The sequence below is a fragment of the Sceloporus undulatus genome, chromosome 1, assembly GCF_019175285.1.
Source record: "Sceloporus undulatus isolate JIND9_A2432 ecotype Alabama chromosome 1, SceUnd_v1.1, whole genome shotgun sequence".
Taxonomy (NCBI): domain Eukaryota; kingdom Metazoa; phylum Chordata; class Lepidosauria; order Squamata; family Phrynosomatidae; genus Sceloporus; species Sceloporus undulatus.
This window is the reverse complement of record NC_056522.1, coordinates 375,524,715-375,546,955: the sequence shown is the minus strand read 5'-3', so window position 1 is coordinate 375,546,955 and position 22,241 is coordinate 375,524,715. Positions and strand designations below refer to the sequence as shown.

The following is a 22,241-nucleotide window of genomic DNA, read 5'->3' as shown; positions in this document are numbered from 1 at the left end:
GTTCCCACTAAAACAGCTACTGACGGCTATTAACCCTAGTTAACGGCTAATTGCTAGGGCAGCCATAGACAATATACTTAAGTTGCACTGTGATGAGTGGTGGGGTGGAATTATTAGCACTCATGGTAGAAGCTAAAATGTCTGAATGATGTGCCATGGCTGCTCATTTTATAAAACAGCTCAGAGGAAGAAGCAGATCAGGGGCAAGAAAAATGGCACATATTTGGAATGAGTTCCTAATACAGTAAGCTCTTCATATCCACAGATTCAAGCATCCATGGCTTGAAAACATTTTTAAAATCTATAAATTTCAGGAAGCAAACCTTTATTTTGCCATTTTATGTAAGGAACATGATTTTACTGTGCCATTGCATTTAATGGACCTTGAGCATCCATCGATTTTGGTATCCATGGGAGGTCCTGGAACCTAACCCCAGCGGATACTGGATAGCCTCACACTTTCCTCCACTAAGCTATAAATAAACCTGTGTCCTAGAAGCTCCTGACAGCTCTGACCATCCCAACTTTGGGCAGGTTGACAGAAGAGGAGGAAATTGTACAAGGAGCCCAAACTGAGCAATGTTCATGACTCATTTTTTGTGTGTCTTCATCTGATACAATTAGAACCAAGGTGCCCATAAGAGGGCTCTGCTGACTTCTGCACAGGGTGACCAGATGCCATAACTCCAAAGGAGGAAAATGCCCTGCAAATTGTAGGACGTTACAAATTAAAACCTAGAAAAACATTAATATAAATATAAATTCATGCTTCTTAGTTGTGCTCAAAATGGAGGACATTTTGCAATTCCACCTGGTCAGAAGGTTGAAATATAGGACATGTTTTGAAAAAGGAGTACCTCTGGTCACCCTGCTTCTTTAGACTTACGATGGATGACCTTAAAGCAAATCTATCACAGGGTTTCCTCAGCAAGACTTGTTCAGAAGGGGTATGCCTTTGCCTTCTTCTGAGGCTGAGAGAGTGTGACTTGCCCAAGGACAGTGGGTTTCCACAGTCTAGTGGGAATTTGAGCCCTGGTCTCTAGAGTCATGAGAGCCAGCATGGCATAGTGGTTTGAGTGTTGGGCTATGACTCTGGAGGCCAGGTTTCAATTCTAACCTTGGCCACAAAACCCACTGGATGACTTTGGGCAAGTCACATACTCTCTTTAGTCTCAGGGGAAACGCCCTCTGACTAAATCTTGCCAAGAAAACTCTATGATAGGTTCACCTTAGGGTTGCCATAAGTTGGAAACAACTTATCAATTGGGAGTATATGTTATCTGTGTTAGAAGGAATTGGGATCAAAGATAATTTTTTTAATAGGGTTAGAAATATCTATAAAACTCAAACTACACAAATAATAATAAATGGGCAAAAAACACCAACCTGTAAAATTAACAAAGGTACTAGACAGGGATGCCCCCTATCTCCCCTTCTTTTTATTATTGCAATAGAGTTGTTAATCAAAAAAATTAAAAAAGACCCGACGCTCAAAGTGCCAAGAATCAATAAGCAGAACTTTTATTTAAGGGCCTATGCCGACGATATTGTGGTATTCTTAGATGATCCACTAAACAATATAACAAAGTTAGAAGAGATAATAGAACAATTTGGAAGCATCGCCAGAATAAAAATTAATTAAAAAAAGTTTGGTATAATAACGAAAAATTTAACTACTAAAGAAATAATGGAATTGCAAGGAAAGACTGAAATTCAGATAACAGACAGAATCAAATATTTAGGAATAGAAATCTCAGGAAAGAACACTGACTTATATAAAAATAATTACGAGAAGACATGGAAAAATATAAAGACTGATCTAATAGAATGGAATAAAAAGCAACTCTCTCTGCTAGGTAGAATTGCTACTATCCAAATGTCAGTCCTTCCAAAAATGATATTTCTTTTTCAGTCTCTACCTATACCTTTAAACAAAACGCGATTCAAAAGTTGGAATCAGGAGTTATCTAAATTTATCTGGCAGGGCAAAAGACCCAGAATTAAATACAAGGTAATGCAAGATACGAAACAGAAGGGCGGATTAGGACTACCCAACCTAGAATTATACTATAAGGCCTGCGCACTCTCTTGGATCAAGGATTGGATTTTACTTGAAAATAAGGAGATACTATCAATAGAAAGTGCGGGAATAATACATGGATGGCATTTGTATTTAGGATATAAAACACAAACTGCCGAAAAGGAATTTAACCAACATTTAATAAGGAAGTCTTTGTATAAGATTTGGAACCAATATAGGAGAGTTTTCTATCCTAGAATACCTAGATGGATTTCTACACAAGAAGCGTTCCACAAAAATGAATATGTAGATAAAAATCAGTGGATTAATTATGCAGACTTACTAATTAAAACCAAAGGTGGTCCCAAAATAAAACCTAGAGAACAACTGAATCAAGAAGGAAAAATAATAAGCTGGTTTCAATACATCCAAATGAAAAAAGAATTCGAGAGGGACATGAAAGAAAAAGGAATAGATCTTGAATGGCAACCTGTGGATAAGATTTTTTAAGGAGATAACAAAGGGTTTATAAAAAAAATGTATAAATGTCTGGTAGAAATAGAAATGGAGGAAGAAGTAATTAAGGAAAGCATGGTTAAATGGATGGATAATATTGGATATACAATTCCATTATCCAGTTGGGAACATTCTTGGAAACTGAATCTGAAATTTACTAAAGGGAATACATTGAAAGAAAATTATGTAAAAATATTCCACAGGTGGTATATAACTCCAACCAGACTAGCTCAGATCAATATTGGATCATGATCCATAAAAAGATGCAAGAAGTGTTGATGTTAAGATTTCCCTTAAAGCCTGAAATATTTCTACTGAATATGCTAGATACAATACAATCAAAATTATCAATGAATACAATGAGTATTATATTATATATGGTAACGGCAGCACGTATTAGTCTAGCAAAAAATTGGAGATATGAGATACTGCCTTCACTAGAAGACTGGTTAACAAGACTACATGACTACTATGTAATGGATAAAATGACAATCCTAGGAGCAAACAGAACCATACAGGAACACGCTACTAAATGGGAAAATGTAATTAAATTATGGTAACTCTACTAGAACTGAGTTCTAAGAAATTTCAGAAATTGAGGCTATTAGACTGAAAGACAATGTAATGAATGTCAGATATCCGTTAAATCTATTGCATATTGAAATGTGTAATGTAAATACTTTCTTTTCTTTTTTTATTACTTTTTAATTTTTTTTGTTGATGTATATATGAAATTTGCAATAAAAATAAAAAAAAAGTTGGAAACAACTTGAAGGTCCACAACAACAACAAACTCCAGGATCGTAGTACTATACTCAAGTACACCATGCTGTCTGTCTGTCCTAATGATGTGTGTCTGTGTTTGTGCCTTCAAGTCATCTGTCAACCTGAATTTTGTAGTGTTTTTTTAGGCAAAGAATCCTCGGAGGTGGTTTTGCCTGTTCCTTCCTCTGAAATATAGCCTACAGCACCCAGTATTCACTGGGGGTCTCCCATCCAAAGCTGCATCCGCATTGCAGAAATACTCCAGTTTGACAGCACTTTAACTGCCATGGCTCAATGCTACAGAGTTCTGGGGACTGTAGTTTGTTGTGGCACCAGAGCTCACTAACAGAGAAGACTAAATGTTTCACAAAACTACAGTTCCCAGAATTTCATAGCATTGAACCAGGGCAGTTAAAGTGGTGTCAAATTAATTAATTCTGCAGTGCAGATGCAGCCCAAATACTAATCAGGGCTGACCCTGCTTAGTTTCCAAGATCAGACAGGATTTAGTCCCTCGTGGGTATTTAGGTCCTATACTTTGCATCAAAGAAATAACTGTAGAGCTAATGTTACAGAGGCTACATTTCACAGTGTAGTCTCTTCCTCTATTGTTGGCAGTCCATTTCCTGAATTACACACCCGGCTGTGAGTTGAAAACCCCATCAGGTCTGTGTTAAGCACTGTGAATAATATGTCAGAAGGATTATTAGATCCATAGATTAGCACACACTTCCAGCCATCGCTTCTGAAAGGTGTGCCTTGGAAGAAAAGATTTTCTTTCTTTCTTGACTTGTGAAAGGATGGATTCATCAGGACCTCAGCTGGAGATTCTGTAAAAGCTCATCCAGCCCCATTATAGTATCTCTTTGTAGGCTAGGTGCCTGTCATAGAAACCTGCTGCTTTATTAACCCTGCGTTTAATCCTGAACATATAATGTATCGAAAAACAATAAAACATTTCTAGAGATTCATTAAAAGTTAATGGTAAATATTTTTAGTAACCTTCATCTAAATGTTAATTATTATTTGTCCTCCGCTAACCTGAATGGTATCAAACCATATCATCTTGTTTCTTGCCTATTTTGCTTAATTAAGCAAAGCAAATTATCTTCGGCATTCTCTCATTTCACAACCATCTGTCATAACAATCACTGTATCGTCTTTTCACAATTCTAAAAGAGGTTTAAGCTATACCTGACTTATTATTAATAACAATTCTATTTTAGAGAAAGGTGGTTGATGATCTGTTGTGTTGGAGAGGGATTTTTAATAGATTAATATAGGTTGATAACCATTGTGGAGAAGATTGGAGGTTACTGTTATCTTTCTTCTTTTCTCTCTTTTTTTGCATCAAGATGTTCTTTTCTACTTTTTTCTTTTTTCTCTTAATGTGATTTTCTTTCCTTTTGATGTATTGTAGGGCTGTGGTTGTGTTTTATATATCTGGGAAACTTAATAACATATTTTTTTAATAAATAAATAAATTAGCTGCCTTGAGGTTCTTAAATCCTCCCATTTCCCTAAATGGCAGCTTTGATATTCAGTTTTTCCAGAAATGGGTAGGAGAAAAAATAAAGTAAAGATACAAGGACCTAGTGGGAGCGGGAATGACATTTTAAGATGGTTTCGAAAGCGAGATGGATGCTTTTTCTTTCAACAGGATAATCAACTAATGTATGGAGGGAGAGGAGATAATTTGAAAAGCCTTCTGTGGGCGATCAGTTTGTGCCTCTGCAAAGTGATCTGTCTTTGGTGGGTCCTATTAAGTGGGGAATAATAGGGAAAGGGGGAAGATAAAAATGGCGGGCGGTGGTTGAAAACTGGCAGGGTTTCTTCTGGGGAGTTTATCAGACAAGGGAAATTGGAAGTATAATCCAATGGCAATCTGAATGCAATCATGAGGTTTAACGTTATTGCATGATAACCCACTACACGCAAATTCAGGCAATGGGAAGTCAGTCTGAGTGCTATCATGGGGTTTCACGCTATTGCGTGATAGACTACCACACGCAAATTCGGGCAATGGCAAGCTATTTTTGGGCAGTGGGAAGTCAGTTCGAATGCAATTCGAATTCACGTAAATTCGCTGAACTAGCGAATTCACGTAAATTCGCTGAACTAGCGAATTCACATGAATGCGTTCTGGCCCCACTTTCTTTTCATTCAAAATTAAGAGAAATTCCTCACGTGTGATAAAGTCCCTGGTTGCTTCTTACTGGGAGCCAGTGTGGTGTGGTGGCTTGAGCATTGGACGATGATTCTGGAGACCAGGGTTCAAATCCTTGTTCAGCCATGGAAACCCATGGGGTGACCTTGGGCAAATCACTGAACCTCAGTGGAAGCTAAAGGCAAACCCTCACTTAAGAGAGGCAGCATGGTGTAGTGGTTTGTGTGTTCCTCTGGAGACCAGGGTTCAAATCTCTGTTCAGCCATGGAAACCCACAGGCCAAGTCACACTCTTTCAGCCTCAGAGGAAGGCAAAGGCAAACCCCACTCTGAACAAATTTGGCCAAGAAAACCCTGTGTCAGGGTCACCATATGTCCGAAAGACACACGACAACAGCAAGGCACTATGTCTTGCAAACATTTGATAGCCTGCTTTCCAAAAACCTTCTATTTTAATTGCTTTCAGAACTCTGCAAGCCAGTTTACTACCAGTCGACAATTTTCCTCCCACAGATGAAGGCAGCCTTAAAGCACCCGGATGAGTTGGAAGCCTGGGAAGGCATTTAGCATAACTTGTTAAAATGAACCTTAGGCTTGTTAACTGTGATATGTTCAATCCTGCATTTTTATAATGTGATAAAGCAATTACTGTAGAATAACTCTAGCACTTTCTCTACCAGAAACAGCAGGAGTGCTTCCAGAGAGCCTCTCTTAAGAGCTGAGATGGTTACATCCCTGTCTGATGAGGCAAAGGAAGAATCGCTGTTGTTTTAGCTTTAACAACACTCACTTTTTGACCAAATTAAAATGCACGTAGCCCTAGACTCCAATTGCCTTCTCTTATTGAGGATGGTTAGTATTTATCGCTTCACTCACTCAACAATATTGACATGCTGCCCAATGGTAAGTTTACTGGGTGCCATAAAACATGACCATGCTGACATTATCCAACCGCAATCAAGAAAAGAGTTTTAAAAATGAGATAAAGTGTGAATCTACACTATAGAAATAATGTGGTTTGGTACCACTTTAAGTGCTGTAGCTCCATCCTGGGATTTGTAATTTCCCAATGTCTTTAGCGTTCTCTGTCAGATTTATTTATGTATTTATTTTATTTCAAGGATTTATATCCTGCCTTTCTCCCACAATGGGATTCAAGGCAGATTACAATAATTTAAAAGGACAAAGCTAAAACACTGATTACAAAAGTTAATTTTTTTAAAAAAATATTACTAATTTTAAAAAATAATTGTAATCTATGGAGTTTATCACACAAGGGAAATCCTGTGCAAAACGGGATTTAAAAGGTAGAAAGAAACCGCAAAAGCGGGTTGATTTTCACACATGTCATTGTTAAACTTGTGTTAACCCAAATAGAAAGTAAACAAAAGACATTCCTTTTTACTTTTGGAATTTTCCGAAATTAAAAAGGAGCAGCTTTTGTCTCCTTTCCCTCCACTTTCCGTTTGTGTTAACATTAGTTTAACAATGACTTGTGAAAAATCAACTCGCTTTTGCGGGTTTTACCCCCCCAATTTAAACCCCATTTTTGCACAGAGTTTTGCCCTGTGTGATAAACTCCTATGAAAGCTCATGTTAAATGCATGTTTAGCTTGTGGTCTACTAGGACTCCAAAATCCCTTTCACATGTATTGAGGACAAAAGACAGTAAAGGCTGGGCAATAAATGCTTGATTACTTTAACAGAATTGTCTTCCTAATGATGAGCTGGAAACTTATTTCTTGTATTTTGATTCTATCAGTTCAGGTCTCTGTTTTCTGGAGCAGTAAACAAACTTGCTCCAACTTCTTTAGTGATGCTTCTCAGGATGTCTGATCTGGGGGATTGGCAATCATTATTTTGCCATGTGCCAGAGATCAGCACTATATTTGTGTCCATTGGGTACCATAGTTTCTTTCATTCCTGGAAACTCGCCAGGGTCCAACAGCCAATGGCTCTGGGATGGGCATTGGTCCAAGGACCACTGCTTTATGTGTAGCGCTGTTCTGCATGGCCATCCTTCAGGCCAAATTGGGAGCTGTAGTTTGGAAGGTCCCTCCTGCTTCCCCTTCTTTTTACAGCTTTTACACCTTTTTGTGATGGGAAGCAGGAGATGTGTGTGTGTGAGAGAGCGGGAGATGCAAACAAAGCAATTAATCGGCCTCCAGCCTTACTCTGGAGTGGCTAATGAGGCAATTAGCAATATGAAGAGTTGACAGTACATGAGACGGAGGGGAAATTGCTCTCCTTCCGATTCCTCAAGGGGAAGCAAGAAGACGTGGTCGGGAAAGCAAAGTGACACGCTGCTTCAAAAGGGGGTCAAGCATACAAACCTCCCATTGGTCCCATTGGAAAGATGCTGTGCAACTTCCAAGCTCATCTTGAGGAGAAAGGCACCATTAATAATAGCAAAGAAGAAGATTTGAAGGAGTGGGGAAGGCTTTGAGAGAAGGCACAACATTCAGTTCCAGGTTGCAGAAACAGAGTTGTACATGTGACACTGTGTGTGGATGCACATTGTGTGTGCATGCGCATGTGCGTGCACATTGTGGAAGGGGGCTGCACATTTGATGCTTTGCTCTGTTGTGACCTTACCGTTCAGCACAAGGGTTGTGTGACATGGCTATGCCTGCATGCTATATAGTCAGTATCCACAGATATTTTTATCTACAGTTTCAAGAATTCATGGCTTGAAAATATTATATTCATGGCTTGAACGGGTGAAAACGGATCTTATTGCATACCTTTTTGCCCAACTCAGTTGCATCACATACGCAGTCCAGCCTCCTAATGTACTTTTTGAACCTACGATACTTTCCCGTCCTTCAAAAAGTATGCCAGGAGTCTGGATCTGGCATGCGGTATGGATGAGTTGAGCAAAAAGGTGTGCAATAAGATCTGTTTTTCACCTGTTCAAGCCTGTGTCCAGCCTGTGCCCAGATTGGGTGAAAATGGACTTGTGATAATCTCCATTGATGCACCCATAGAGCAGTTCCACCTTCAAAAATTTTACACCACGTACTGCAATACAGGCATGTGACATTGATATGTAGCTCCACATCCATACCATATTCACGCCCAAGGCTGAATCTCAGTTTGTGTTTCCAGTGCCGTCCTGTGTGAGGAAAAAAATAATCCTTGATCTTAATGTTCCACTTTGATAGAGAACTTTATCTGAATCTGTCAGCCCTTTGATTCTTACCTGTAAGGGGTGTCCTTCAATTGATGTTCGCAACCTGAATTCCTGGGGGGACCTTTTTATTTTCTGTGCCATGTGGACAGATCTCTTAACACCAGTGGGCTTAGCAAAAGGCATTCCTGCCGTTTCATCACTTTGATCTTTTGAAAATAGGATGATATTTTAAAAGAAGAACTGACAAGAAGCTGTGTTAATGTGGAGTAGTCAGTAAGCTAAACCTAAGCTATGCTGGTCTTGGTTCAAGTCTTGTATTTTTATTGCTGCTGTTCATTACTTTGCTTATAAAATGTGCATTCATTTACAGACTCCAAACATTATACTGTAAGGCCCTGTTAAAACCATTAAAATAGTATAAAACATCCCATCTTGAATAGTGAAATATAAAGTGATGCATGTGTGTGTGTGTATGCGCGCGCCTCCAAGTCACCTGTCAACTTATGGCAACCCCATGAATGTCATAGGGTTTTCTTAGGCAAGGAATCCTCGGAGGTGGTTTTGCCAGTTCATCTACATTGCAGAAATAATGCAGTTTGACACCACTTTAATTTTCATGGCTCAATAGAATCCTAGGACTTGTAGTTTGTTGAGGCACCAGAGCTTGCTGACAGAGAAGGCTGAATATCTCCCCAAACTATAAAGCCTATAATGCTGGAATCCATAGTCCATCAGCAAATCGACTATGATGCTTTCCTCTGTTGGAAACTGCCTGCTGTATCATTTGCCACTCACACACACACACAAAATATTATCTTAAAGCAACAATGCAAGTCAGTTTTCAGTACAAAACAAAAACTTGGGAAGGCTTGGAATTGTAGGCAGTTCTTGCTTCAAACATCTCCCCCCTCTAAAAAAATAAAATAAAATCCCCCACCATAACAAACTTGTTAACTTCATCCTTTTTGTTTAGCATCAAACTAAGAATTCTGCTTGCAATTCATGTATGTTTTTTTATTTTTCTAGTGAGAAGCTGGATGGAAAAGCTGAAAGATAAGGTAAGAAGTGCTTCATTTCATTTGGTGTAAATGTGTTTTTAATAATAATAATAATAATAATAATAATAATCTTACTAGTCTCTCTCCATGGATTGAGGCAGGGAGCAATAACAAATCAACATCAATTAAAACACATTAATTAAAACATGCAACAGTTTTAAAGGACAAATGAGACATACAAATTTAAAACAGTCCAAATTTAATATTCAGTATCAAAACTGAGAATTTAAAAATGAAAAAGCACTCTTTTTGACTTTCAGAAATCTATGGGGTGGGAACATTTTGATACATGGCTTGTCACAAGCCTTAATGGCTTCTTTGGGATGAGCATCTGAGAGGAAAGACGGTTCATGTATGTTCCTGATGATGGTCCTTTTGAGTTAATGAACCCAATAGCATCACCTTCTGGTCTCTCATTTTCTGATGGGGTCTTTTTTGTTTGTTTGTTTCCTCTCCTGTTTCCACAGCAGCCTTTTCTAAGAGCCAGCAATAATGCTAATTGGAAAGATTCTGGGTGTTTGTTGGAAAATAATAACTTTCTCAAAATCTGTCCCTCCTTTTTTCTCTCTCACTCACACAGGAGCCCTGGTGGCACAGTGATTAAATGCCTATACTGCAGCCATGCACTCAAAACCACAAGGTTGCGAGTTCAAGACCAGCAAAAGGGCCCAAGCTTGCATCCTTCCGAGGTCGCTAAAATGAGTACCCAGACTGTTGGGGGCAAATTAGCTTACTTGCTGTTCACCGCTATGATCTTTGGAATAGCGGTATATAAATAAAACAAATTCTTCTTCTTATTATTATTATTATACACAACTCAGGGCCAGGCTCTGAGATCTGGCAACCTTATTCACAGATAATTAACATTATTCAATGATTGCCTCCAGCTCCATGTTGAGCAAGGGGTTTCTTATGGGTTTTTTTGGCCTGGTGTGGTCTGTGGGTAGTGTCTGTATGGCCCAGAGTATTTGAAGTATTCTGGCCCTAAGATGCCCTGACCTCCCTCTGTTACCTGGTGCCATCCATTGCAGTGCCAAGTGGCTGTTCACATGGTTGTACCATTTGGCAGCCTTTGGAGACTGTCACATGAGGGAAAATCAGGGGATTAAAAAGGCATCTTTCCAAGAAAGTAGCACAATAGCAGCAAAGATTTTCACACACATTGTGATATGAGAGGACTTAACCCAGGAAGAACTAGGAATGCTCCAGCAACAAACCATTCATTTCATAGAGAAATCCTGTGAATGGTTTCTTGCTGGAGCATTCCTGGTTCATCTCTAGATAAGTCCTCTTAGATCGTGACATTGTCTGAAAATCTTTGGTTGTGCTCATTTTTGTGGGTTTTTTGGGCTATGTGGTCATGTTCTAGAAGAGTTTCTTCCTGACGTTTCGCCAGCATCTGTGACTGGCATCTTGATGCCAGGCACAGATGCTGGCAAAACGTCAGAAAGAAACTCTTCTAGAACATGGCCACATAGCCCAAAAAACCCACAAAAAATATGGATGCTGGCCATGAAAGCCTTCGACTTCACTTTGTTGTGATCACGCAACTTTCTTGGGAATTTTTTTTAATCCCCTGATTTTCTCGGTGTGATAGTCTCCTTAGTGGGTTGCAGTGGCTGAGAATCATAGAGTTGGAAGAGACCCCAAAGGCCATACAGTCCAACCCCATTCGGCACATGCATGGAGACACAATCCGAGCACCCCCTGTGTCAGTTGGCCATCCACTCCATCACTCTCCAAGGCAGCATCTTCCACTGTTGAACAGCTCTCACGATCAGGAAGTTCTTGCTAATGTTTAGGTGGAACCTCTCTTCCCTCTTTTCCCTGTAGTTTGCATCCATAGCTCCATACTTGCTCTATCCTCAAAACAACATTCCTTCAAATATTTAAATAGGGCTATCATATCACCACTTAAGATTGTCTTCCCCAGGCTAAACATACCCAGATTTCTTATTTGCTCTTAATAAGACTCAATGGTTTCCAGACCTTTCACCATTTTGGTCACCCTCCTCTGGACACACTCCAGCCTCTCAACATCCTTTTTGAATTGTAGTGCCCAGAACTGGACACAGTATTCCAGGTGAGGCCTGACCAAAGCAGAATAGATGGTAGTATTACTTCCCTTGATCTGGACACTATACGTCTATTGATGCAGCCTAGAATCATATTAGCTTTTTTAGCTACCACATCGCACTGTTGACTCACGATCAGCTTTTGGTCTAGTAAGGCTTCCAGATCCCCTTTGCATCAACTGTTGTCAAGCCAGGTGTCCCTCATCCTATATCTGAGCCTTTCATTTATTCTTCATAAGAGTAGTACCGTACATTTTTCCATGTGGAAATTCATTTTGTTAGTTTTGTCCCAACTCTCTGCTCCTCATAGGGCATGGCTTCCAGACCTTTCACCATTTTGGTTGCCCTCCTCTGGACATGCTCCAGCTTGTCCCAAGAGCAGAAGTCTCTTACTGTTGTGATTTCAGATTTCACGTAAGGCCGTTTGTGTTTTGCTAGGTTGGAGTTTTCCATTTTTCTGGTTTTTAGGGGTTATTTGGTAGTGAAAATCACCTGAGTTTTTTTTTTTTTAATGAAAGGATGTGTGGGAGCTTTTGGAGAATCCTGGGAAACTGCCCCAAAAAAGCTCTAAAGAGGCCACAGTTTCTTCATTTCTGCCCTAAACGGAGGTGTTCACAAGTGGTTTGCTCATATCCCCAAGCTAAGGAGCTTCACAGTTGTTGCATTCTGAGCTTTTAGCATCTCTTTACGCTACTTGACTTTTCATTTGATGTGAGAACATAAGGGAGGGGAGTGGTAGGAGAAGCAAAGGGATTTCTCTTGGGTTTCTCTGGTGCATCCTCAGGCTGTAACTGCATTAAGAGAAACTCATTTCACCCAATTCCTGGATTTGTCCAAATGTAGTGCAGTATTCTTGGCTTTACTTCGCGAACGAAGATTCAGGAAGGATTCATCTGTGCTTTCTACAAGCGCATTGATGACATTGGATGTATCCTTCGAGCCTGTGCAATGGATTTTTCTGGTGGAGCGCAGCGTGCACAGAACTGGCCTCACTCTTTAAACCAGAGGTTCTTCTGCTGAGGCCTTGACAAGCATGGACAGTAGCAGCGAGGTCCTCGGGTCGTAGGTTTGATTAGAGTTTCCTTCTCTTAGATGGTTGACCTTACAGGGTTAGACGAGCACCATCTGCCCGGGTTTGGGATTAGAGTTTTCCTTCTCCTAGGATGGTTGCCATAAGGCTAGAGAGCCCATCCTGCCCTTTGGCGCTCTTGGTCAGACCCTTCAGTTGTGACCTGTCTGGCATGGGAGGCCCTGCCAGTGGCTATTATACCACCGCCAGCATAGCTCACAACCTCATTAGTGCAGTATAAATAACAGACATCTGGGTGAGAAAAAGACCTTCTAAAATTGCAAATCCCAGGAGTCCATAGCATGGAAGTACAGCACTTCAAGTGGCATCAAACTGCATTATTTCTACAATGTAGATGCACTCTCAGATCCACTTGGTATTTTATTTTTAAAAAGTCTGGGGGTGTTGGGGGCAGTATTGTCTATGGCCAAAGAAAAAACAATTTTTCCAAGCTCCATGCATGGCATTAAGAAGGTAGATGGAATAAACTTTTCTTTCCTCATTCCATAGGACTAGAAACAACCTGTTTGCCACAGAATCACATACCCTCCAACATTTGACTGATGAAAACTGAATTTTCTCAGACACCTGATGTTCCAGACACTGCAATAAAGCTACATTTAAATCCATTGCAGTGGTGGCAGAAGATCGGATCAGAGCCAGTAGCTTATTGAGTATTCTTTCAGCTGCTTTCTCTGTTTTGCAGGCAGGTTACATGTCTGGGATGTTGGTGCCAGTGGGAGTTGGCATCGCTGGAGCTCTTTTCATCTTGGGAGCTCTCTACAGCATCAAGATTATGAACCGCCGACGCAGAAATGGATTCAAGAGACACAAGCGAAAGGTAGCAAGGACACTGTCTCGGTTGTCAAAATGCCCAGCCTTTTCCCCCTGACAAAAATCCTTGGAATAATTTGGGATGAGAAAAAACACAACTTTTTTGGTTCAGATTAATGGGAGAGACCTTGTATTAGCTATGCTGAGGTCTGAATGCACTGCATAGTCATGCTGAGAGGAAAATACATTAAAGCAACGCATCCTGGACTTTTAAATTCTCTCCCCGCCACCACCACCACCACACACACACTTACTTTCACAGTTGTGAAACTACACTATCATACTTTTTCAACATTTCACTGATGAAAACTGGGACACATATGGCCAAGCAACATGAAAATGTCATCACCGTAGAAAATTTTATTCATGAAGAGGAAAACATGCTACAGCCATTTGCTTTTGACTGAGCTTACTGGGAAGGGCAAGATTCCTCCATTCCTCTGCTCTCTGCCCTGCTAAATTGAGCACAGACTACTTTTGCACCTTGAATTGAGTGTGAACTCAGTTCAAGTAAGCCAGAAACAAAGGAGAAACATCTGAAAAAGTGGCATGGCAGAGGATTAATTGGGACAGTCTTTGCCAAATCAGGACAAGTCAGTGGTATGGAATAAGTCTTAGTGGAGACATCCTGAGAAACTGTCCAAATTTAATTTTGCTTTTTTAACATAACCCAGTCTGCCGAGCTGGACGTTTGCTTTTTTAAAAGGTGCTGGGTGATTTAAGTGGCATCTTCACCATGACAGGGCAAGTTGTGCCCCTCTAGATTTTATTGGTCTGTATCAGCTTTAGTCAGAATAGCCAAAGATGAGAGGAACTGGAATCCAACAACATCTGGAAGCAGAGGTTGTTCAAGTTACTTTTTTGGACTGCAACTTCCAGAATCTTGCAAGCAGTGGGCAATGGCTGGGTCAGTTGTAGTCCAAAACAAGAACTTTATTTAGTTATTTTTATTCAATTGATACCTTATCTTTCTCCCACCAAGGGACCCAAGATGGCTTACAATAATTTAAAACAGAAGCTAGCTAAAGTGATATATTAGAAGAGTTAAAAACAAATAAACAGTACAGGTTGAGTATCCCTTATCTGAAATGCTTGGGACTAGAAGTGTTTATTCAGTGCTTCTATTTGCACATGTGTACATAATGAGATATTTTGGAAATAGGACCCAAGTCTAAACACAAAAATCATTTACGTTTCATATGCATCTTATACACATAGCCTAAAGGTAATTTTATACAATATGTTAAGATGATTTTGTGCATGGCAGACTACGTGTGAAAGGGATCTGGGAGTCCAAGTAGACCACAAATTGAACATGAGTCAACAGTGTGATGCGGCAGCTAACAAGGCCAATGCGATTTTAGGCTGCATCAATAGAAATATAGTGTCTAGATCAAGGGAAGTAATAGTGCCACTGTATTCTGCTCTGGTCAGGTCCCACCTGACATATTGTGTCCAGTTCTGGGCACCACAATTCAAAAAAGGACATTGAGAAACTGGAGCCATGTGTCCAAAGGAGGGCGACTAAAATGGTGAAAGGTCTGGAAACCTTTCCCTATGAGGAAAGACTCAGGGAGCTGGGGATGTTTAGCCTGGAGAAGAGAAGGTTAAGAGGTGATATGATAGCCCTGTTTAAATAGTTGAAAGGATATCATATTGAGGAGGGAGCAAGCTTGTTTTCTGCTGCTCCAGAGAACAGGACCCGGAGCAATGGATGCAAGTTACAGCAAAAGAGATGAGGAACTTCCTGACAGTAAGGGCTGTTCAACAGTGGAACACACTCCCTTGGAGTGTAGTGGAGTCTCCTTCCTTAGAGGTCTTTAAACAGAGTCTGGATGGACATCTGTCGGGTATGATTTCCTGCATGGCAGATCGGGGTTGGACTGGGTGGCCCTAGCGGTCTCTTCCAACTCTATGATTCTATGAACCATCAGAAAGCAAAAGTGTCACTGTCTCACTATGAGAATAGTTTTGGTTTTTGGAGTATTTGGGATTTTGGAAGTCTGGATAAGGGAGACTCACTCTGTACTATTAAAAGCAGATAGTTAAAAACAATTTTAAATACATTTAAAACATAGAATTATAGAATCATAGAGTTGGAAGAGACCCCAAGGACCATCCAGTCCAACCCCCAGCCATGCAGGAACTCTCAATCAAAGCAATGAAAATGATACAAGATAAAAGTACAGCACTTTCAACACTGTTCACACATATGATTAATAATCAGTCCAAGCCCTGCTTAAATAATATAAAACTTAGCCTGCTGAAGGAAAGAGAGCGTGGAGAGGGTTAACTGGACCTCATGTGAAAGTGAGTTCGCTGGGTTTTGATTCCAGGATGCCCATAGGCAACAAAATCCACAGATGCTCAAGTCCCATTCAATACAATGGCATAGTAAAATGGCATCCCTTACATAAAATATCAAAATCAAGGTTTGTTTTTTTGGAATTTATATTTTTTGTAATATTTTCAATCTGTGAATGCTTGAATCCATGGATAAAAATAATCCATGGATATGGAGGGCCAACTGTAATTTCAGGCTTTTTCTGGAAGACCATCAGCTGGCCATCCCTGCTACACACAATTATTTGAGAGTCTTCCCTACTGATTTCGACAGGTTTGGTGTCTTGAATAGAGACTGACAAGAATGCATTGTTAGCCAAGCTTTCTGTGCCACGAGGAGGACCAAGCCAAACCTTCAGATGCTTAGAAACTACCTAGTTAATGCTATTTCAACAGGCACTGTCCCACGCATTCCAAGCAAATTTTTTGCAGTTGTGAGCAGTAGCTGTTGGTGCTTTCAATGTCCCTTTTAGTTTTAACATTTTGAGAATTGAGATCTGTATTAAGGAGTGCATTCATTGATTTGCTGTGTGCCCTTTAGCCTCTGTTAACCTGTAGGGTAGTTGAGTCAACCCAAATCCACCCTCTTTTTTGATCTGCCCTGGTCCTACTATCCCTAATCTCACCCCGGTACAACACTTTCACTTCTGGGCATCATCCAACATTTGGCTGATTTTCAACATGGAGTTGGGGGGGGGGGGGGAAGAGGGGGTGTAGAGAAAAGGAAGGACAGGGGACCGAAACCAAAATGTTTTCTGTTGTGGATTGGATTTTTTGGATGTTTTTTTTAAAATGGGGTTCTAGCAGGGTTTTTGTTGTTGTTGGAGGATCAGTCAGAGGAGGGTTTGTGGGACTATAAGCCTGGGCCTTAGGGGGCCATATGTAGCCCATGGCTTCATTTTCCCAACCTGTGCCTCTTAACAATGGCAAGTTTCCCTGATAACAAGGGCTGATCTCCCTACAGCTTTGTGAAATGCATGTGGGCTCTAATAAGAGAATGTTTGGAGAAGAGGCAGAAAAGAAAAGAAAGAAAAAAGGTTTCTTCTTATTCTTTGTAGCTGATGTTATTCCCCTCTTCTCTCTCTCTGTTTGTCTTCTGCTGTCTCTCCCTCTCTTCTTCTCTACCTTCCCTCTTTTCCACTAGCAGAGGGAATTTAACAGCATGCACGACCGAGTGATGCTTTTAGCCGATAGCTCCGAAGATGAATTTTGAATCAGGCTGCAGTGCCGTGTCGTCCTACTCTCGAGTGACTCTCTCTTTCTTTCAAAGGAGGTGGGCCAAGAGAAGGCATTTCTGCTGCATCACAGCTGCCAATCACATATCCGCACGGCAGTGGCAGTTTATACAACCTGTCCCCAAATGAAACCACACACAGACACCCACACCAATAAGAGCATGCTGCAGTGCAAGTGTAACACACAATTAAGTTTTTTTTTAAGCCAATACTATGGTGGTGCAACTTCATTGTTATGTGCTGCATGTCATTCAGAGATAAAGCAGACAACGGATGCAGCAGCACAGAGGATGGATGAAGATAACAAGTCCATTATTTTCCATTTTGGTCAACAGTAATTGAGCTGTCATCATTCTGGTTATAGGTACTGGGGAAAGCCTTCAGTCCAGATAAATCCTTTTTCTTACTGGGAAGCAATGTCTTTTAAAATGTTGCATTACCTGAGCTGACGTTTATAGTTTCTAAAATTAACAGCTTTGTTTAATTAATGAAGTGCCATCTCGAAATAGTCTATCTCATCAGCAAGGTAGTAACTAGATAGAATATGATCAACAGACACAGTGATACATATAGGACATTACACTTAGGGCTGAACTAGACAGTGATGTGGAAAATGCATGACGCCTTTCTTTTTTTAAAAGTGGCAAAGTAGCTTTGAAGGAGGACGAAGGGAGCAGAAGAGCAGCTGGAAGGGTGCAGTTGTACTTTATGCTTTGCCTACTTGTAACTTTTATGTTCCCCCTTTCAGCTTTATTTCACATCCATTGGGAAAGACATGACGGACCTGCCTCTTTTTCCACAGATGGGTGGGATGTGTGCATGTTCATTTCTATGGAATAGATGGCAGGAAGTGCAAGGGTTAAACATTTCCTTCCACTTGCTGCACCTCTTCTTAAAATGACAACTCCCCAAACCTGCTTTTCCAAGTTAAAGAAAAATAGCATTCACACATTTTCCACGTTCCATCTAATTTGGCCTTCTAAGCATGCTGGCTTTAGTGAGGACAGCAGATTTATCATACAAGATAAATAACTAATTGCTGCAGACTAGGGCTGGAATCTGATGCACACTGATTGGAAGCAAGTCTTATTCAGCTCCATGAGATGCGCATAGGATTGTGTGCTGTAAAGGTTGCACACCCATAGGTGTACATCATTTGATTATTACTCAGCACTTGCAGCTGAAAATGGCTGAATGGTCTTCACTGTATTTCAAGGTGGTATGGAAGTCATCTGTGGGTATCTGCAGGGACTTGTCCAAACATTCAGGTCATCACATCAAACCTGGTCCAGCAAGTGATGTTCCCAAACTTTTGATAGTTGGGGTGCGGTGCTGATTTTGTTCCCTATATGAAAACTGGGAGGGCACCTTTCTTTTGTGCTCAGAAAGAGAGGGATGTGTACAGTTTGGAAATGTTGCTTTTTGGATTCCAGTTCCCAGCATGCCCCAGTCGTGGCAACTGGTCACTCATTACTCAGCTTGAACATGTAGGATGTAGCTTCACAGGCCCATATTGGGAGGTTCTTGGGCTGTGGTTTGGTTCTCCTTGGTTTACACCATGCAACCTCCTAGATATTGTTGCACTGCACCTCCCAGCATCCCTTACTAAAGGTTGTGATGGCCAGGGGTTCTGTGATTTGCAGTCCAACAGCACCTGGAGGTCCCATGAACCTTCCTGGTTTTCTATACTGGCTAGCAGCAGCTCTCCAGGATTTCTGAAAGGCTAAACTCATGGTATTTGGGGCTGAACTCTGGCAGTTTTATAGGTGAAGCAGCTCTTCTCCCACTGAATTGTGGGCATTTGCCTGATCACTGACAAGGGTAGGGGAAATCTGACAGGTTTGGAAAAGGAACCTTTTGCAAGCTGTAAGATAAGAGTAACAAATGCGTTCAGCACAGGAGCTTAACATTTTAATAAAATTTACAAGTACCCAAGATATACTTTTTGGGCTCCGTCCAAAGCTGAGTCCAAAGTCCATTATACAAGCTTTCAAAGCTTTCCTGGCTTCTCACTGCTTGTGGATTTTTGATTTTGTTGTATTTTGCTGCACAGCCAGTATAGCTAACCCTGAATATTTTTCCCCTTAAAATTTCAAGGTGCTCTTCAGTTTTTTGAGCCATGCTCGAATGGTTTGGGAATGACCGGCCAAAGAGTTCACTGACCTGTCCTTTGACATTCATTTCACAGCCCTTTGTCTTCCATAGGTACGCTTGCGTGTGTCTCTTCCATCATTTGGAAACTCATTTTATTGGGTACGTTTTGGAGGGAAGGGTTTGTGACCCTTCCAATTTGGGTGCAGAGAAGTGGATTGGAGAAAGGGAGCCAAAGTGTGAAGAGTTATGCTGTAATGCACAGTAGTGCTATCACTAGCATTGGTATCACCTTAATGCAGTACCTCATACTGTCACACCCAAACTGCTTGGCACACCCCCAGCCAGGCCAGTGGTCCCACAGGAGTAGAATTGGACTGCTGAGGAAGAGATACAGCCTCCTTATTGTTGACAGGAAGGTGGACTAGGATACCTGTGTCCTAGATTATTCTTCCTACCTTGCTTGCAGCTCCTGAAGGGGTCCAGCCATCTGTCCAAACACAGTCCAGGCAGCCACCCAAAGGCTGGTTGCTACACAGCTGATAGCAGAGATGCAACATTAGCTAATGAGCAAGCAAACTAACAGAGCAGCTTACAGTCCAGCACTTACTTTGCTTAGCAAGCACAAGCCTTAAGTCCCAACCAAAGTTGAGTCACAAGCTTCAGGTCTGGCAACAGAGTTCAGCAATATCCAAGTCAAGTAAATGGTATCTGGTGCCAACAGCACTGCGTAGGTCGCACAGGAACATGACAGGGAGCCAGGTAGGTCAGCCGTGGTGGCGCAGTGGTTAAATGCCTGCAGTCACTCACTCACAAACCACAAGGTTGTGAGTTCAATCCCACCCAGTCAGGATCAACTCCGCCTTGCATTCTTCTGAGGTTGCTAAACCGAGTAACCAGCTTGTTGGGCAGCAATTAGCTTACACATTGTAAACTGCTTAGGGAGTGCTTAAGTGCACTGATAAGTGGTATAGAAATATACTTGCTATTGCTATAACCCTTGACAACTCCTGGAAGGCAGGGCTGGGGATTTATAGATCAGCAGCTCAATGCAGCTGCTGCTTATTAATTGCTGCTTCTTATAAATCCTCTGAGACCTCCTCAAGCCCCCCCTTTGTTGTCTCTGCTTGGTGAAAGTAGGAATTGGTAAGTTGTCTTCTAAATCTGAATGGGCAGGATTCTCTTCCAGAGCTGGTCCTGCATTCTGGTCTGTCTCTAAAGCTTGTAACTCTGGAACCTCCTCCAGCTCTGGTTCAGCAGCAGGTTCCAACAGGTCCACTGAGTCAGAGTCCATTTCCATGCTCTGGAAGCAGGGCATGACAGCACTATTTGGTGAAGGGCATTGCCTCCAGGAGTTTGCTGTGGCATGTTGACAATTTCCTGGCCATCTTCCTTGCTGCCTCCAGGCAGATGGACCTGGTCTCCCTTCAATAAGCAGATCCAGGAGACACCCTCTTCTTAAGATGTCACCCAGTGCAACCAGCACTCCCTAGAAACCATTGATGCACAGCACCCCACAGCAGTCTGATAGTAATCTGGAAGTAAGTGGGTGGAGAGCGAAGGGGGAAGTTCTATGGGGTTCATAGCTGTTACTGGTTTGTGGGATAATGCAAGGGCTGTGGATGAACAAACAGAAGCCAGCAAAACCTCCCATTCAAAAAAAGAGAGCAATACATAGCAGAGGATGAACAGCAGGCCAGGGAGGAGAGGACTCAAAGCAAGAGAGGTGAGATGGTGTGAAGCTTTCAAGCTTCTAGTCCATAATGGGAAATTTTCAGCTGTGCCTGAAAAGCAAGAAAGGCAAGATGGACTACATTTGCTGAGACCTGTTCCTCAGGAGGACAGTGTCCTTTGGATTACAGGTGACACAGCTCAGGGTACAGGACACAGCTCAGTCTGGCCAAAGGGAGCAGCATGTTGCTAAGTCCATTGATGGTTAGACCCAAAGGGTTCATTCTGCAGAATAAGACCCAAGATTAGCATGCCCTCACAGATGAAAACTGGGACAGATTGTGACTTACCAGCATCAGAGTGTTGCAAAAGCTATTAATGAGGAAGAATACACAAGCTAGGAAAGGCTGCAGCAGTTTGCTTTTGCCTGAGCCTCCTGGGAAGGACAAGATTCCTCCTCTTCTCATCTTTTCTTCCTCCACTAAATTAATTGAGTGCAGATTTAATTAGCAAGGTGGAATATGCTGCCTTGGTGGGTGATGGAGTCTCCTTCTTTGGAGGTTTTTAATCTGTCCATCTGTTGGAGGTGCTTTGATTGTGTCTTCCTGCATGGCAGGGGGGTTGGACTGGATGGCCCTTGCGGGTCTCTTCCAACTCTCAAAGGTCTGATTCCTTTTACTCTTTGAACTCAGTCTGCAGCAACTGGAAGCTAGGATGAAGGGAGAAAGTGGAAGGAGGAAAAAGAAATTGGGACAGTTTTAATGCACCTGAAAATGTAGAATGAAAGAAGATTAATTGGGACTGCCCCTGCCAAACTGGTTCTGTTGGAGGGTACGGAGGCATAGTGCTATAGCTGTGTAGTGTGAAAGTGCCCTGACACAATATGGACAGGGATCAGGATTGTCTTTCCTCTCCAAACGGTTGGAATAAAACAGAGCTGATGGCACCTGTATAGAAATCAGGGAGGCGGGGGGGGGGGGGGGACACCAGCCTTTTCCTCAGTGTAATGGTCCAGCTGCTTAACATTAGACTTTTCATCTGTTCAGCAGGCCCTTTTGTTTCTTGAAGTGAGGGACAAAATGGCACCTTCTACCCCACTTTGTTGTACAGAATGGATGGATTGGCAGTTGAATCTTAACATTGGCAATAGGGCATTGTACCTGAAGGCAGTAGAATAGGGCATGCAGGAGAGAAAATGTGGCATTCACCCAGCTCTGTCCTCCACTTTTTTCTGCTGTGCCTGTCCTCCATCATCTGCCTGAGGC

General features: G+C 41.6%; 1 protein-coding gene across 2 annotated transcripts in view; it reads left to right on the top strand.

Moving 5' to 3' along the window:
• The window catches only part of ARMH4 (armadillo like helical domain containing 4), a 59,712-nt gene extending 38,145 nt beyond the window's left edge, over positions 1 to 21,567 (top strand). The window contains exons 6-8 of one of the 2 annotated variants that reach the window (XM_042446607.1): positions 9,627 to 9,658; positions 13,509 to 13,643; positions 17,127 to 21,567. In XM_042446607.1, coding sequence (XP_042302541.1) covers positions 9,627 to 9,658; positions 13,509 to 13,643; positions 17,127 to 17,192 — 233 coding nt within the window. In that variant the 3' untranslated portion in view covers positions 17,193 to 21,567. Of the gene's footprint in view, positions 1 to 9,626; positions 9,659 to 13,508; positions 13,644 to 17,123 lie in introns of both variants that reach the window. The other variant, XM_042446606.1, reaches the window with a different exon arrangement.
• The last annotated feature ends 674 nt before the right edge of the window (positions 21,568 to 22,241 follow it).